Source organism: Numenius arquata, chromosome 1 (assembly GCF_964106895.1).
Source record: "Numenius arquata chromosome 1, bNumArq3.hap1.1, whole genome shotgun sequence".
Classification (NCBI taxonomy): domain Eukaryota; kingdom Metazoa; phylum Chordata; class Aves; order Charadriiformes; family Scolopacidae; genus Numenius; species Numenius arquata.
This window is the reverse complement of record NC_133576.1, coordinates 118,381,000-118,396,445: the sequence shown is the minus strand read 5'-3', so window position 1 is coordinate 118,396,445 and position 15,446 is coordinate 118,381,000. Positions and strand designations below refer to the sequence as shown.

At 42.6% G+C, this 15,446-nt stretch overlaps 1 protein-coding gene across 1 annotated transcript in view; it reads right to left on the bottom strand.

Moving 5' to 3' along the window:
• Positions 1-15,446, bottom strand: part of FLT1 (fms related receptor tyrosine kinase 1) — a 96,741-nt gene that overhangs the window by 56,019 nt on the left and 25,276 nt on the right. The window contains exon 9 of the mRNA XM_074147776.1: positions 2,936-3,050. Coding sequence (XP_074003877.1) covers positions 2,936-3,050 — 115 coding nt within the window. The remainder of the gene's footprint in view (positions 1-2,935; positions 3,051-15,446) is intronic.

Genomic DNA, 15,446 nt, shown 5'->3' with positions numbered 1-15,446 from the left:
ACACCACTCAAGGTTCTCAGTGTCCGTTTAGAGAGGCTTCAACGGAAATGTTACCAAAACACTGTTGTTGTCACGGTTTCTCTGTCACCAGAAGAATAATGTAGCACAGGCTTCCTGCATTACTTTAACCGTACAGACACAGGGTTTGAGGTTTTTCTAACTTTAGAAATATACTTGTGGCTACCTTGATAACCACAGACAAACAAACAACCAATCAACCTACTGCAGTGAAAAGCCAAACTGGAGGGATTCAGATGTTGCACATACAGGAAATGGGTGGAACTGGCACAATGTCTTTAAGCAAGGTGAAAACAGCTACCTTGATTGCTAAAAGAAACCTTTTGACTGTTGGTTGTGCAACTCTTCCCTTGATTACAATAATCTCATCCTGTGGTCACCCCCATTTCTCCTTTCATGCTAACCCAAATGTGCAACTTTTGAGTTTCTTCATCCATTTCCTACTGCTTTGTCTCCTACGTCTTTATTGTTTCCATTGAGCTTTGAGATTGTTTTTACCATGCTTGCTATGCTTGGATGTGGAAGTGGGGTAGACACTGTTTAGATAGCAGGACTCCATTGATGTGGAAGTGCCTCAGAGAGCTCTTCATAGTTGTTTGCAGTAGCAGAACTGCTCACAGTAGCAGTCCATCAGAGCCAGACACTTGTGATGACATGCTGCATTCAGAGAGCTCAGTCCTATTAACAATCTTACAATATCCCGGCAGCTCAGGAAGGGTTTTGTCTGAACCGTGTCCCTTTGAGCTTGCTCTGGGAGACCAAGAATGGCTCTTGGACTGCAAAGAGTGAAAAGCTATAAATTCCCATGAAAAACAAAACAAAACATAACAAAGCAAAACAACACAAAACAACCTGGATGCTCTAGAGCAGCTGTGTCTGCACAAATCATGCAACTCACAGCTTGGCCGGGAACCCAGGCTTAGAGAGCATTTTCTACTTACAATAGCAATCCAGCTGTGCTTCAAAAGCTATGGAAGAGCAGCAGAAATGAAGAAACCTTAGAAAAGCTGTGAGAAAGCTGAGCAAAGAGATTGTTTCACTAACCTCCACTTCCCCATAGGGACCAGGACGAATAAAGCAGTGCAAGGCAGACCTTTCTTAGTCAAACTAAACAGCATGAAGACGAGGAATACCAAGGAGAACCACAAAGTTTCACTGCAAAATTTTCCATGTAACACATGCAAAGACCATTCCTTGATTGATTTCTAGGCACAGTTTTAAAAAAGGACTGCTTGCCAAAGACTTCAAGTGAAACCTGCAGTTCTGCCACAAGGACCCGTTATTAGCTTCTTCCTCTGGGGAGGAATTTATTTGTTGACTGGAAGTTGCTTTGACATTTCAGCCACTCCTCTTCCGCTGACTCCAAAATGCATGGCACACAAGGAGAATGAGGTCTAGTCTTTAGACAGATCCTTCTGCATCCTGTGAACAGGTAGGACTTCACCCATAGCATGGCCAGATGCTTTCTGGAAAATAACTGGTTCTCATAATCTTTTGTTCATCATTCCCCCTTTGGAATAGACTGTGTCTTCCTGTGCCTGAAATTATTTCCCTTTCCTCCTTCAAATCCCTCCTTACATCTCATTTTTCATGTGCTTTCCTATGATAGTCTCCCCTAGGAAGCTGTTTTCTCCCATCTCTGTCTTGATCTTTAAACACTTAGAGATGGCCAGCTAAATAGAGCAAATGCCTCACTGGGATGCAGCCTGTTCCCATGTGCTGGAACGGCGCCACGAACACCTGTGGTACTTTCTAAATAATACAACAGCAGGAGAAAACGCAGTCCCAGGCCTGATTCTTGGCTGCATGCAAAGCGCTATTTATTCTGCGGTGTGTGAAAGGGCCCTAACATGGAGTAACCACAGTCTATATCCACTTTCACATGCACAACACTGAAAGCAGCCATCAAGGAAAGGAGACCTATATCCCTAGTGACCTTAGAATTACAAAAAGCTTTTCAGTGTCCTTAGGAATGACAGGTCTAGAACAAGGTAGGCTTTAAAATCTATAATCTCTTCAGCCGTTACTGCCACCAGTAAAACTAGTCTGTGAAACCAGATGCTGTGACAGTGACATGGTGTTGTGCATCTTTGCCTGAGCTCCTCCATAGCACAGGCTACACAACCACACCAAATCAGTCCCACGTATAACCCAGGGAAGTGCAGCTAATCTAGGGCATCCTTTAGGAAAACATCTTGATTAAAAGGTTTTAATTGATGGAAAATCCTCCATGGCCCTTGGCAAATTAGTCTCATTGGCTTTCTCTCCCACATTAGACACCAACACATGACAGGCCTACTCATCCTGCAGAAGTGCCTGCATCCCCTCATGGACCATAAAGGGATGTTTGACTTGGACTAGACACTTATCATTCAGGCAGTTAATGCAGTTGGGATGAATCCCACCATGCTGTCTCTGACTGAGAGTTCTCTTTGCTTCTGTAATCTGGATTCATTTGGCCGTTTAAATTTTTTATTGCAAGAAAGGACCTGGTCATCTAACGGTCTAGGACCACATCTGTGAGTAAATCCTCTAATGAGAGTAAATTGTTTAATTCTCATAGGAAAAACAACAGGAAATTGTGCAATGTCACAAAATGAAGCAAAGATGGCCTGGAACCCTGCCCCTGTGCTCCTGAGATGCCCCAAGATACTACAGACCAGTAAATACCATGAATCCCACTGATACACTCTCCTGGCATGTCACTTACCTTAATATGACTGCAGAAAGAAATAAATACATCTCTATATCTCAGCAGATAAACACCAATTATGAAAGTTATTTGCATGTATGCAGCTCTTCAAATCTAAACAATATAAAAATTCTGGCTCTTTTACTGTAACCTCAACAGCATCTTACAGTGCCTTTTCAACACAAGCTGTCACACAGAAAGAGTATCTGATCCTAGGAATCATACCTTATTTTTTCCCTCTATTACAGCCGTTCGCTCAGTGATGGTCTGGATCCTGTTTCCTACGTTGCTGCCAGCTTTCAGGATGAAAGATCCTTCCGTGTAAGAGCAAAAGCCATGCCTGAAGACAACAAAAAATAAAGTTCTATTTATTTGGTGATAGACTGAAACATTTAACCCACAAGTCAAAACAATTCTGCTGGAAACAGTGACCAGGCTGGGAAACTGCAGGCGCTGTGATGACCAGGCAAGTATAGTTACTCTTCATAAAATCTTGAGGTCTGGAGCCTGATGATTGGCTCCGCTTCCACAGCCACTCCTTGTATATCAGCTCTCTGGAGTCAGTGTTAACATTTAACCCACTGTGCCTGGGAGGTCAGAATTTACAATCTGAGCCTAATTATAGGGCTGTGCAAAACCAATGTTCCATTTCCAATGCTCCTGTTTTCAGCCATTGTCGTGGTTCAGGCTTGGCTTCAAACATGAGTTCATGCTATTTTCAGCCCTAAATTCAAAACAAGTTATATTGGTTTTAAGATCCATTCCATAAGGTATTTGATGCCATTTTACTATGTGCAGGTTCTTTTTGTTATCATGAAAAATGATGCAAGTTCTCATTTCTGAATATTTTCTTTAGTTCAGTTCACAAAATGGCAAAAATCAATACTGGGGTTCAATAATTATAAGACATCCAGTAAAAATAACCATAATCCTGCAAATTAGAAAAACATAGTTAAACAAAACTATGTCTAATTGCCAAAGGGATTTAAATGTTCATTTAATCTGAAAAAAAAAAATAAATATATCAAAGTCACATTAATGAATGGAAATCTGAGAGAAAAAAATGTTTTTGCCTTACACAACAAATTGGCTTGTAATCAGAACATTCAGGTGTGGTCATGGTAGAGCTAATATGTTTCCCAAAGCCTAATTTGGTACACATGGAAATAAACACATTGGAATGCTTCTTGAATGCTTCTTAAATGCTGTCTATCCCTATTCTTCTTTCAGAATATCTATTTTTGCTTTTCATCCAAAATTTACTTGCTGCTTGTTCAATTCCAGTTTCAACAGTAGAGCTTAACCCTTCAGCAGGGTCAAGCTCTTTCAAATATGATATGTTCCTTTGATCTGCCATGAATTTGAAAGGTAACAACCGTAGTATCTGTAATCAAATAGTTCTGATATGTATATCAGTTGCTCGGAGAAATGACCTTTAAAGCCCAGTGACTGGATAACGGTTTGTGATGCAATCCTGTCCAAAGAATGAGGTTTGTTTCCCTTCAGCTCACTGTGCAGCTTGCTTAAACTTTGTGTTGTTTATAATATCAATAGTACACAAACTTTACATAATTGTTTTTAATTGCACAGCTTTGCGTCAAACTGTCCAGTGCCTTAGGAGATATTACAGTTTAAAGAAATGATGATATGTAAACTAACTCAGGCTGCAATCATTAGCACAGATATATGATCATCCGCCCAAATTTCTTAACGTGCATTGAGAGGCTCAATGAGCTGAAAAAACCAAAATACAGAAGCAGGCCATTGTTATTAATTCAGAAATAAGAAGGAGCAATGGCATGGCAAGAAAGCCCTATCTGCACAACCATTTCTTCCAGACTCTGGTTTAAAAGCCAACTTCTAATACATGATTATTGTTGAGAGTGGATGAAAGCTGCATTAAGACAGTTGATGCATTCAGATGGGGAAAAAAAAGGTTAAAAATTGTTCAGAAAGGAAGATGCCATTTATTTTGCACATTTAGTGCTTTAAAAAGTCTGGTTTTGTAACAAGAGTAGAAGACAGAAGACATGATAATGTTGGTAAATTGAGAACCTTTCCATGCCATAGCAGATATCAGAACTTATTTCATGATGCCAGTACTGTAGGCACACAAACAGCAGTATCAAAAGCACATCCTTGTGACTGGATATCATTTCATCCATACTAAAATGCAATTTTTAATTTTTTTTCCTTTCCTCGGAGAATGAATTGATGTTTTTTTTGTCACAACGTTGAAAATTTGTGCTCTTTACTATAAAAGAGAGACACATATTCTGGTAAAGGACAGAAAGAAAGTACAATGCTTATTCAAAAACTGCTTATGCATCTCTGAAAGGCATCTCCAATCTCCTTTCTTGCAGCTCTGGAGCCTCCAGGCTTAGTTCTTATTATACTCTTCCTCATAATTGCTTGAAAAAGACTGTCTATATATTTAGGCTGCAACGTCTTAGAGGTGAGGACAGTGTTATGTCTTTGTTGATGCTTAGCACAATGGGGTGCTGATTACTCATTAATACCAAAATACAAACCACCATCCTAATTACAATAACATCACAATAACAAGAAAAACACATGTAAAACACTAGATTAAATATTAGCCCTGGAGGCACATATGTGGACTCCACTGACTTCACATACCATAGTATCTCCAAACTGACGATTACAATGTTAATGCAATTGTAGTAGAAAATCAAATGCACTTAATAGCTGTTGTCCATGTTTTTAATAAAAAAGGAGTCACAATCAAGCTGAGGATACACTATCCCACAGCCCATGGCACACAGCAGGAGATGTGAGTACTGTCGTATGCACCACCCCGGCTCCACGGGCTGCTGGATCAGCACATGTTTGCAAATCAGCTGCAGCGCGGCTGCCAGGCAGTGTCTCGGACAAGACTCAGAGTCATCCCTTTGGATGCAGAACCAGATGCTTTCTCTCCTCATCTGCCAAATGCTCTCACTTTAACCTCAAATACACTAACACAGCTTAAGGACAGAGGACACGAGCCACCTCCAGCCTCCTGAGCTGGTTTACTGGGGTTAGTACTCAGCCGTCCTTCCTCTTGCTGCTGCCAACGGTGCCACCTGAAGCCACTGATTGAGCCAACAGCATCGGGTAGAGATGAGGAAGGGTCAAGTGGGATTAATTAAGAGTCCTGCCTCCTAACCTGACTTCAGCCCTAACAACAGGCTTTTTATAATAGAAAGAGAAAAGGCTCTGCTGAACTTAGATGTAGTCATCAAACAAATATTTGTGTTAGGTACAGATGCTTGGAAAGAGAGTAAAATGAAAATATGAAAATTTACTCTGGCTGGGACCAAAATACACAATCATCTTCCCATTAATTCAATTGATGTTTTGTTGCGTGTGTCCTCAGATAACATCAGCTATGTATTTTTATGCTTTTTAGAGAAATTATAAGTTACTTCAAGCTATCCACTCAATAAAGTAGCAAGGATATCCTATCTGTAGCAGGAATTGCCCATGTTTGCAGGGAAATCCCACTGAATTTTGGATATCTGAATCTTACTCCAGATATCTCCAGGTCGCACAAATTCCTGAAATGTTTTGTTGTGGGATGAGCCTTGTTGCTTTGCATCTTCAGGAAAGCTTACAGCAGGGTTACCACCAGGTTAATGAAAAAGCACACAGTGTGCACAGAGACGGATAAACAAGCTAATATCTGCCAGCACATTTCTAAGCACTTCTTTGACCTGTCTCCCCGCGGATCCTTTCACGTCCCCACTTTGTGGGTGCAACTATGCACGTGTAGATATTCTATAGAATAAATGCTAAGGGGGGGATGTGTGTACAAATGTGTGTTTTTATAAACATTATGTGATCTCAGAGCAAGGTGATCAGACCCTGCTGCCTCAGTCGAGCGCTGGGAGAAGTGGAGCAATCAGGTTTCTCACCCCGAAGTGGTTTTTTTCCATGCGCCTGCAATGCGTGCTCACTCGCATGCACGCTGCCTGCGTGCACGCACACACACCCACACGCGCAGGCACCCTTCGTCCTTTTGAGTCACGAGCCTCAGAGATAGGCTATTCCTTTGTAAAAACAGAAGCCGTTAGTTCTCCTGTGGGTTTCCAGAGAAGCCCAGCGCGGGGGGAAGGAGGGGTGAGAGTGGCTTGGCTGGGGCTGGACTCCAGGGGAAGCCAGCAGCCCCCCTGCCTGCCCGGCAGACCTGCTCACCGCCCTCCACTTCGGGGATTTACACATCTTTGGCGGGGCTGGGAAGAGGTTTATGCAACCAGAAGTAAGTTCAGCTTTATAAAAGGTCTGTGATGTGCAGAGCTGGCACCGGCGGGGGCCCTGGAGAAGTGGTCTGGGGGAGGGGAGCCAGCCTGCTTCTCAAGAATACTTCAAGCCCTTGAGGAAGCGGAGTGTGCCATGTTTGAAGATGCAAAGATAATCACAGTGCTGGGAACCGTCTTGTGTAGCGGAGGAAGCCAAACAACAAGAGGAAAGCAGCATATGCTCCTGATTTCGCACAGGAAGCTAGCAGCACCTCCTGCCAAAGTGAGATAAGAAAACTCCCATGGCCTATTCTGGACAAGGCCATGGTTATCAACCTTAGCTTCACACTGTCCTTACTCTGCTCCGCAGCCCGCTCCCTTTCCTAATGAGTTTCAGAGCCCTCACCTCTATTAGCATGCAGCATGCCAAGCACAATAGCGTGGTATATTTATAACTATCGATGGGGAAAAGTTTCCAGGGTAAGAGTGTACTTCATGTCATCTTGATGTATTTCACTGAAATCAAACTACAAACCAGTTCCAAGCTAAAGTCCTGCCTATTGAAACTACTGAACTCAGAAGAAAAGTGGTTTTGTCGTCGCCCCAGTGATTTATAGTGGAGTGTAGGAGCTGAGGTAAAGGATTTGTCTCCTTATTCAGAGGGGAGATTTTACTCTCTGTATGATAGACAGTTCTAAATGAAAGCCCTAGACCCAGCCTGTGTCCAAAATCATCTTATTCCCCATCCTGGAAGCAGTTCTGCAATTTGCAGTTACTGTAGTACAGTGACAAATACCAGTGGAAGAGCCTTGATCAGTTGGAAAAATACTCATCTTCTGTCCACTCATCATCTCAGCTCCTCCCTTTCATCCCCTCCTGTGTGACGCCAGAGGTCATTGCAATCTTTCCCTCCTGTAACATCCCATCCAATTCCTCTTGGCAAAGCCACTGGCAGCCTCAATCACACTCTTGTTTACAGAGGTAGTATTTGGCAATTGCACCAGTACTAGGAGCAAGAGGAAGCCATCCTCTCCCTGATGGTGACCATTTTTGAGAGTGATTAACATCAGGCACAATATTTCTCTCACCACCTATCTTTTTTTTAGGGCGGCCATCAATTCCTAGCAGCATCGGGGCAACGTTATTACAAATTCAAGTTGGGCTGACTCATGTCTTTCAAGAGGTGGTGGTGACGACACTAACTTTAAGACAGGAACTCTGGAAATTCCTGTAATTGTAAAGAATATATAGGAACTGTTTTACACTTGGAAGTTATCAAAAAAGATCTGAATGACATGGACCTGGCCTGCTCCATGCCTTGGAGTACAGCACCGTGCAATGGGTAGTGTGGGGCTGGTGTAGCCACGTGTCCTGGGGACTATTGAGTCAATTTGAGGCAGGAAACAGAGAGGGAAAATAGTAGCAGGGAGCATGTACAGGTTGTGAAACGTGCTTAATGGGGGTGGAGGGGGAGAGTGTGTGCTGGCCCCCCGCCAGCATGCTCTGTGAGCTTTGGCTGTAATACTATAATGTGCTCATCCATTAAGGAGCTATGGTCCAAGCGTTCCTGCTTTAGGTCAAAAATAATTGGTTAGAGGTGGAAATGCTGCCCTACTACCTTCAGTGACAAAGCTGCAGCCAACTGGGAGTTCAGCCCAAGCACCTTCCCCAAGACACACAGAGGGTACATGGGTTCAAGGGGCTAGGAGGAAATCTTTTACAAATATTAGGAGCTAGATACAGTTAACATCATATATTGTAGTTTGTTTATTTATATTTAGGAGCTTAGCAAGCAATGCCAGTCCTGATGACCGTGGTGCAGGTTCCTCCTCTGCATGTTTCATTCTTCAGCCCTTTGCCTCTCTGCTCTCACTGTCACTGGTCCCTACTCCTGACCACTGCAGTGTCAATGCGTGCCCATCAAGAACAGGTGGGGTAGCACTAGCCTATCTCACTTCAGACATGCTCATGACTCCCAGAGAGCAGCAACTCTCCATTACCACTCCTCAACCTCTGTCTCCAGAGCCGGAGCAACTTGTGGCCAAGGACACTATTAGCTGTGCTGAGAAGTTATTCACTGCCAAGCTTCAGGGTGGCTGGAGAATTTCTCAGTGGCCTCAATGCATTAGGCTGGGTTGGGACCCTGGTGCACTGCACAGATTCCAAAGTGGTGTTTGGGTTGTTTTCTGTTTTGTAGGATGCTCTGTGTCCCCATTGAGGGGCATACTTAGAGGGAAAAAAAAAGCATATTCTCTAGGGGAGATCCCCAATGTCCTGAATACTTCATCCTCCTGGCGAGCATCTTCCAAAACAGTAGGGTATATGGCATTCATGGTCTTGTTGCATATCACCATGGCTCTAAGGAAAAAGAAAGCATTTGACAGCTGCACGCTGCCTTTCCTGCTATTATCTACATGCAACCAGACAAATGGATATTGTTCCCCTTTCACATTCATCCTTTCCAAACATTATGGCTTGCCCTGAATTACTTCAGTATGTTACCACAGAGAGCTGATTGACCTTACTGCTTCTTTTGAGATAGTTTAGATCAACAGCAGTCTAACCTATCCCACCATTCAACCCTTCATCAGCCCATGCTCACACTTGAACAGGAAAAAAACCCAATCATTTCTACATCTGCAAACCCGAGCACCCTGCAACACCAGCTATTCACAACAAAAAATGCAAGTAACTGAGGGTGAGGGTCACCAAAACCCACATTTTGCTTGCAACTTCTTTGCCAGTACTTGAGAACCCTGGCCATTAGGGAACATAACAGAACTTGAAAGTAATTTTGGGGGTTTTTTCACATCCTGAGCTGATCTGAAAATTTCTCACCTTGAGTTTCTTATCAGATAATTACATTTTGGGTTTTGACCCTGTTTCCTGCTTCACACTGCTTAGAATTCTTCATGGACATAGAATACCATCATATTTCAGCCAATCGTTCCTTCCTTCCTACTTGTTCACCTCCTTTCCCTCCTTTGCTAGACCGTAATCACTCTCATCTCCCATGTGGTCACTGTGACTCAGTCTCCACTTTCTCCAAGAGCACCAACCATGTCCTCCACAGAGGAGCTGAATGTTGGCTGGAACTACAGAATTATCACTCAAAGCATGAGGTTTTCACAAACTGCTAGAACTTCTTGGTGGGAAAGTGTTTTTTTTTTTAATAGTCTGCATTGTACTGAAAGGAAGAGGTGTTCTCTGATTTGGTTGAGCAGTCAGAAGCCTAAAGAGAAAGACCATGAAATTTTTACATACAATTTTCATTCATACTCCCTGTTTCTTCTATTTCCAAATTAGTTCAGTGGATATAAAGTCTAAGATATTGTTCAGACCCTTCTGGCATAATTTATATTTCATGCACAAGTCACTCCTAACAGTTCACTCAACTTCTAGGCACAACCTCACACCTATAACCTCCTAGGATCTGGGTATCCCTAGCACCTTCCTTCTCATAATACTGAAATTCCCTTCCTTTTACTTGCTGTCCTGACTGAGTCCTCTTGGGTCTAGAAAGGAGTGACTATTTACTAATCTATTTACACAGTATTTAATACTCCCTGTCTTACTGACAAGTGGGAAGCACAACTAACAGCTTTTCCATTTTCCAGTGATAAGCAGAGGAGATGAAAGAACTATTGCTGCATTGAGGTTGTGTTTTTCATGATGGTTTTTTTTCAGCTTCACTGGAAGTAGGGCCCTGAGAGCAACTCTGGGCTGACTGGAGTGAGGGACTGGAAGTGCAGGCAGAAAACAAGGAAGGAATGAGAAAGAATGGAGGGAAACATTTTTAAGGAGAGAGGGGACTTGATTAGATGGAAAACAGGAAGAGAAAATACTGACAGATGTGGATATAAGACCAAGGATCCATCTACCCCATATCCTGTCTCAACAATGACCATAAGCAGATGGTTGGGGATGAGTAAGAGCAGGACTAACTTCAGATACTTCCTCCTAATACTCCCCCAGTCACCAATTATCATCAGCTCGAGGGCTTCCTGCAACCGAGGCCATTTCTACACTTCAGTAGATTCCTCTTCCAAGACCTTGTGCAAACTTTTTAAACCCCAAAAATCCTCTAACAAGGAATTTCACAGATCTCCTGCCCACTGCATGACAAGCTATCTCCTTTTTCTGTTCCAAATTGCACTCCTCCCGGCTTCATTTAATGGACCCTACTTGTTGAACTGGAAAAAGACATATGCAACTGATCCTCAGACATCTGTGTCCTTCACACGTCTGCAGATCTCTATCGTGCAGCCCCCCAAGTCACTTCTTTTTCGGGCAGCAGAGCGCCCTGACCTCCCTCCTCACTCATCCCTCACACATTCCTCTCATTCCCTGAAATTCTTTTGATCTTTTTTGTTGCCCCTCCTGATGTGCATCCCAGTTTGGCTGCGTCCTTTGAGATGAAAGGATCAGAAATGCTCATAGTATAAAAGATACTGGAAATGTATGGATTTATGTGGAGTTATCATGGTGTTCTCTACTTGGCTTTTTATTTCTTTCCTGGTAATTCCTAACACTTGATTTGCTTTTTGAGCTGCTCATGATTGTGATTGCTTTCACAAACCCATGTATCACAACACTCAGATCACTCTTTGTTGTAGTAATGATAAGCCAACTGCCTTTTTATATGTACTGTCTTTTTACATATAAAGACTTTTTACATTTACATTTTGCATGTGAAAGTTGAATTATTTTTTTCCTATGTATACATTTATCTTCAGTGAATTTCATCTGCCACTTTATCACTCAGATACCCAGATTCATATAGTTCTGCTTTTCTTCGCGATCAGCCCTCATCCTTACAAATTTGAATAACTTCGTATCATCAGCAAACTCTGTCACCTCCTTACCACCTTTTCCAGATTATTTCTGAACATGTTGACAAGTACAGACCCCAGCACCAGCTCCTGAAAAACTTCACTGGTCGCCTCCCTACGCTGCAAGAACTGGCTGCTCCCTCTTAACCTCTGTTTTCTATTTTTTAACTGAATATTTTTTTCTGAGCATGATCTTACCTCATACGCTGTGTCTGTTCAAAGCCTTCTGCAAAGGCCTTTTGAAAGGCGTACACGTAAAAGGAAAAAGGATGCTAACTAAAGTTTGTATATTTTTGTAAAAGGTGTACTGGATCCAGTAATAGTACTCCATTCATAATCACTCCGAAGCACACACAGGGTTTGACCTGGTGCCTTCCTTTGGCCAAGAGCCCCTGCTAGTGCAGGAGCAGGTTTCTGGCTACGAGCTGGGATGTCCCACTGGCTCGGACGTGGCCAGCGTGCAGGGCCTCGCTCACGACGTGCAGTCCCCACGTACAACCTGTCACACCCTTTGGTTTCTATGGGCTGGGCCACAGTGAGTAAAAGACCAAGCAATAATGTCCCACCCTCTGCATGACCCTTATGTGTTCTTCCTTAAGACTGGATGTCACACTGCCCCTGGTAAAGCCAAGGGACTACCCTGTGAAGGGAACAAGAGGAAAAAAGAAACTAGGGGTGGGGGAGAGGAGGGGAGCGGGAAAGGGACAGTAAGTAGAAAAAAAAGATAGGAGAATGAGGGTTAAAAGAAGTATGACACTAAACAGAGCACTCCTGACCATCTGGGTGTTACCATAGCCCTTATCATAAAAAATTAGTTGGGCAACATAACGCTTTTTGGTTTAAAACATTTTGGAAATAGGCTTGGGAAACTTTGATTTAAGTGGTTTGAAAACTAGAAATACTGAAATTTGAAAGCTTAAGCTTCTGGTTCAGCTAAGACCCATAGTGAAACCATTCACATCTTGCAGAATAAATTCATCTGTGCATTCACTGTGTTACCCTGAGGACAGACTGGGGCAAACTGTACTCAATGTATAGCATGTATTTGTCAACCTTATCTATCCGTATCTATATGCTAGGTCTAATTCATAGGGCATTTTGTGAGTAAAATATTAAAGAATATTTAAAAATTCCAAAACACAGACTGAGGACAAAGCTGCAACCCTAGTAGCTCTTTTCAGAGGATAGAAGGTATTCATAAGCACACACTGAATTTTGGCTCACAGTAAAAGTGTAGAATGAAGTGCTTCAGCACAATGCTTGCTCAGGCAGAAGCAGATCACATGCTATTTCACTTCCCTCTTTCTTTTGGCTTCAAATACTCTGCAAGTCCATGCTACCGCAGTGCATGCTCATGTCTGTTCCTCTACATCTTTTTGGAAGATACGTGAAAAACACAGGGGCTGTGTTACGCCAATATGTATCTTCAACCATAGCCAATTAATGGAATAGCTAACATAATTTTTTTTTTTTTTTTATGTACCTTTTAAGTACCTTTACATTACTAGATCACTGTAAGAAGTTTTTTCTTGTAGTAGAGAATGGAAGGTACAAAGGCCGCCAGCCAGATCCTCAGCCAGTGTGAATTTAGAGTTGAGGATCTGGCCACATGTCAAATTAAACAACGGCATTTCTGAACTACCTGTTTATTAATGGCATCTGACCTACTTATACCAGCTCTAAGGACTCAGACTTCCCCTTTCCAAAAATAGAAGGTGGCATGGGGAACAAAAACAGTTGCTGTGGACAAACTAATGGGCATCAATGTTTGCAGACATCCACAATTAAATTTGGGTGGTTCAGTACATTTCTAATTAAGTACAATTAACATTTGTTCTTTACTTGTTCGTTTTACATACCTCACTGATGTTCCAAATCTGGTTTCCCCTGATAGTCTATCCAAGCACATCCTAATGATTTTGTCTTTCAATCCCTTGTTAATATACTGACATAAACAATGCAGAAATGCAATTAGACTGCTATGCACACATGGCCTGCCTCCTCTTTCACTGAAGCTGGTGGGAGTCTGGCCATGCACTTTCATTATGGTAGTTTCAGGCTTTCTGCATCTCAGCAGAAGATCTGGGGGAAAGCTCTAGTTTTCACCTTGCTGGATCCACGACACACTCTGTTCCTCCCTGTGCAGCGCTGGAGAGAGATTTCTGTAGAAAATCATTAATGTGACCCTACCTCACATTAATGTGAACAAGGGAGGTAGTATTCCCTTGTTATCACTCTGTGTTAAATAAGTAGTGATTTTTAAAGAGGATCCACACACATTGGAGCACTACAGACACCATGGTTTCCTCTTTGGCAGCAACACCAGCTTAGGCATCGCTGCACAGCCCCTGGTCCCTGCTGTCTGATCTGTCCTCAACTTCAGGTATTCAGCCTCTTCATTCCCAATCCCACCATTTAAAGGTGGTTTTACCATCCAGAAGAGTTCATATCTGACACTGTAGTCAAGGGGGCAGAGAATCAGGTACCAGTTTTTCCAATGATTTTGCTTTTATAGGCATCTCTACAATATTGTCGTGTTTTTCTCTCCCTCATGCACACACGGACAGAGAGAAAAATAAAACAAAAGGCAAAAAAAATTGCAGACTGATGTAATGGCAGAGTTGTAAAATAACAATCCGATATTCAGTTTGAGGCTAAAAGAAACCTGATAGCTCAAGGAGAGAGGGAAGCAGCGAGGTGGTGGGAGACTTGGAATGCCTAAGGTAAAATTTCATTGTTGCATCTGTTTGCAGTTTCTTAAGGGTCAACTGGTCAAACCCTGGGTAGAGCACAGTGAAGATCTCTCTTGAACTGCTCACATGGAAAAGTCCAGATAGAGAAAATGCTCCCAAATGATACTGCACAACTGCTGAGGAAACCAGTGCTTCCACTGAGCAATATCAATATCCCACATGCCTTTCTTGGCAATCTCTGCCAGACCAGTTTAAGATAAACACAAATCAGCTGAAGAGACTCCAGTCAAGAACCATCAGCATCAAGCACATTCCTGGCATGCAGATGCTCATTCTGCAGCCTCAGAGCTGATGAGTTTTAGGTGGACCCCAGCCTGGCTAGCTCCAGAGCCCCTCAGCAAGCCCTGCCGCTGGCTGCCCCTCCACTGACAACCCAATCTGAGCAAAAAGAAGGCCAGAAAGAACAACTCCAGAGCGGTAAGGAGGAGATCAAGGAGGCTGATGGACACTGCAGGACAAGCGTCCCACAGGCTGTCTTCTGCCATATCCACTGAGCAATGGGGGGCTGCCCAGCCTGGGAATGTGTGTGTCTGCTACAGAGCAACAGTGTAAGCTGGAATAAGATAGCACTGGAAAAGAAGTTTCTCAGTCATTTAAGAAAGATTAATCTTTAATTTCTTTAACTGTATTTTATTTTATCTCTCATTGCGTCTTCGACCGTCTTTTGCCTGCCATCTCTGAATTTACTACCTATGCATAAGCTTTAAAAAACCCTTCAAAACATTATTTTTTACCCCAGACAATTTTTCTTGACTATTCTATGTTTCCTTGCTGCGGTGAAAATCAGAATTAATTTAGTTAGATAGCTAGCTAACAAAACATTATTTAATGGCAACAGACTTGGTTTAAGCAAAGCAATTTTAACAGCAAATAAAGATCAGGGAATTTTAATTACACTCATCTCTCCATA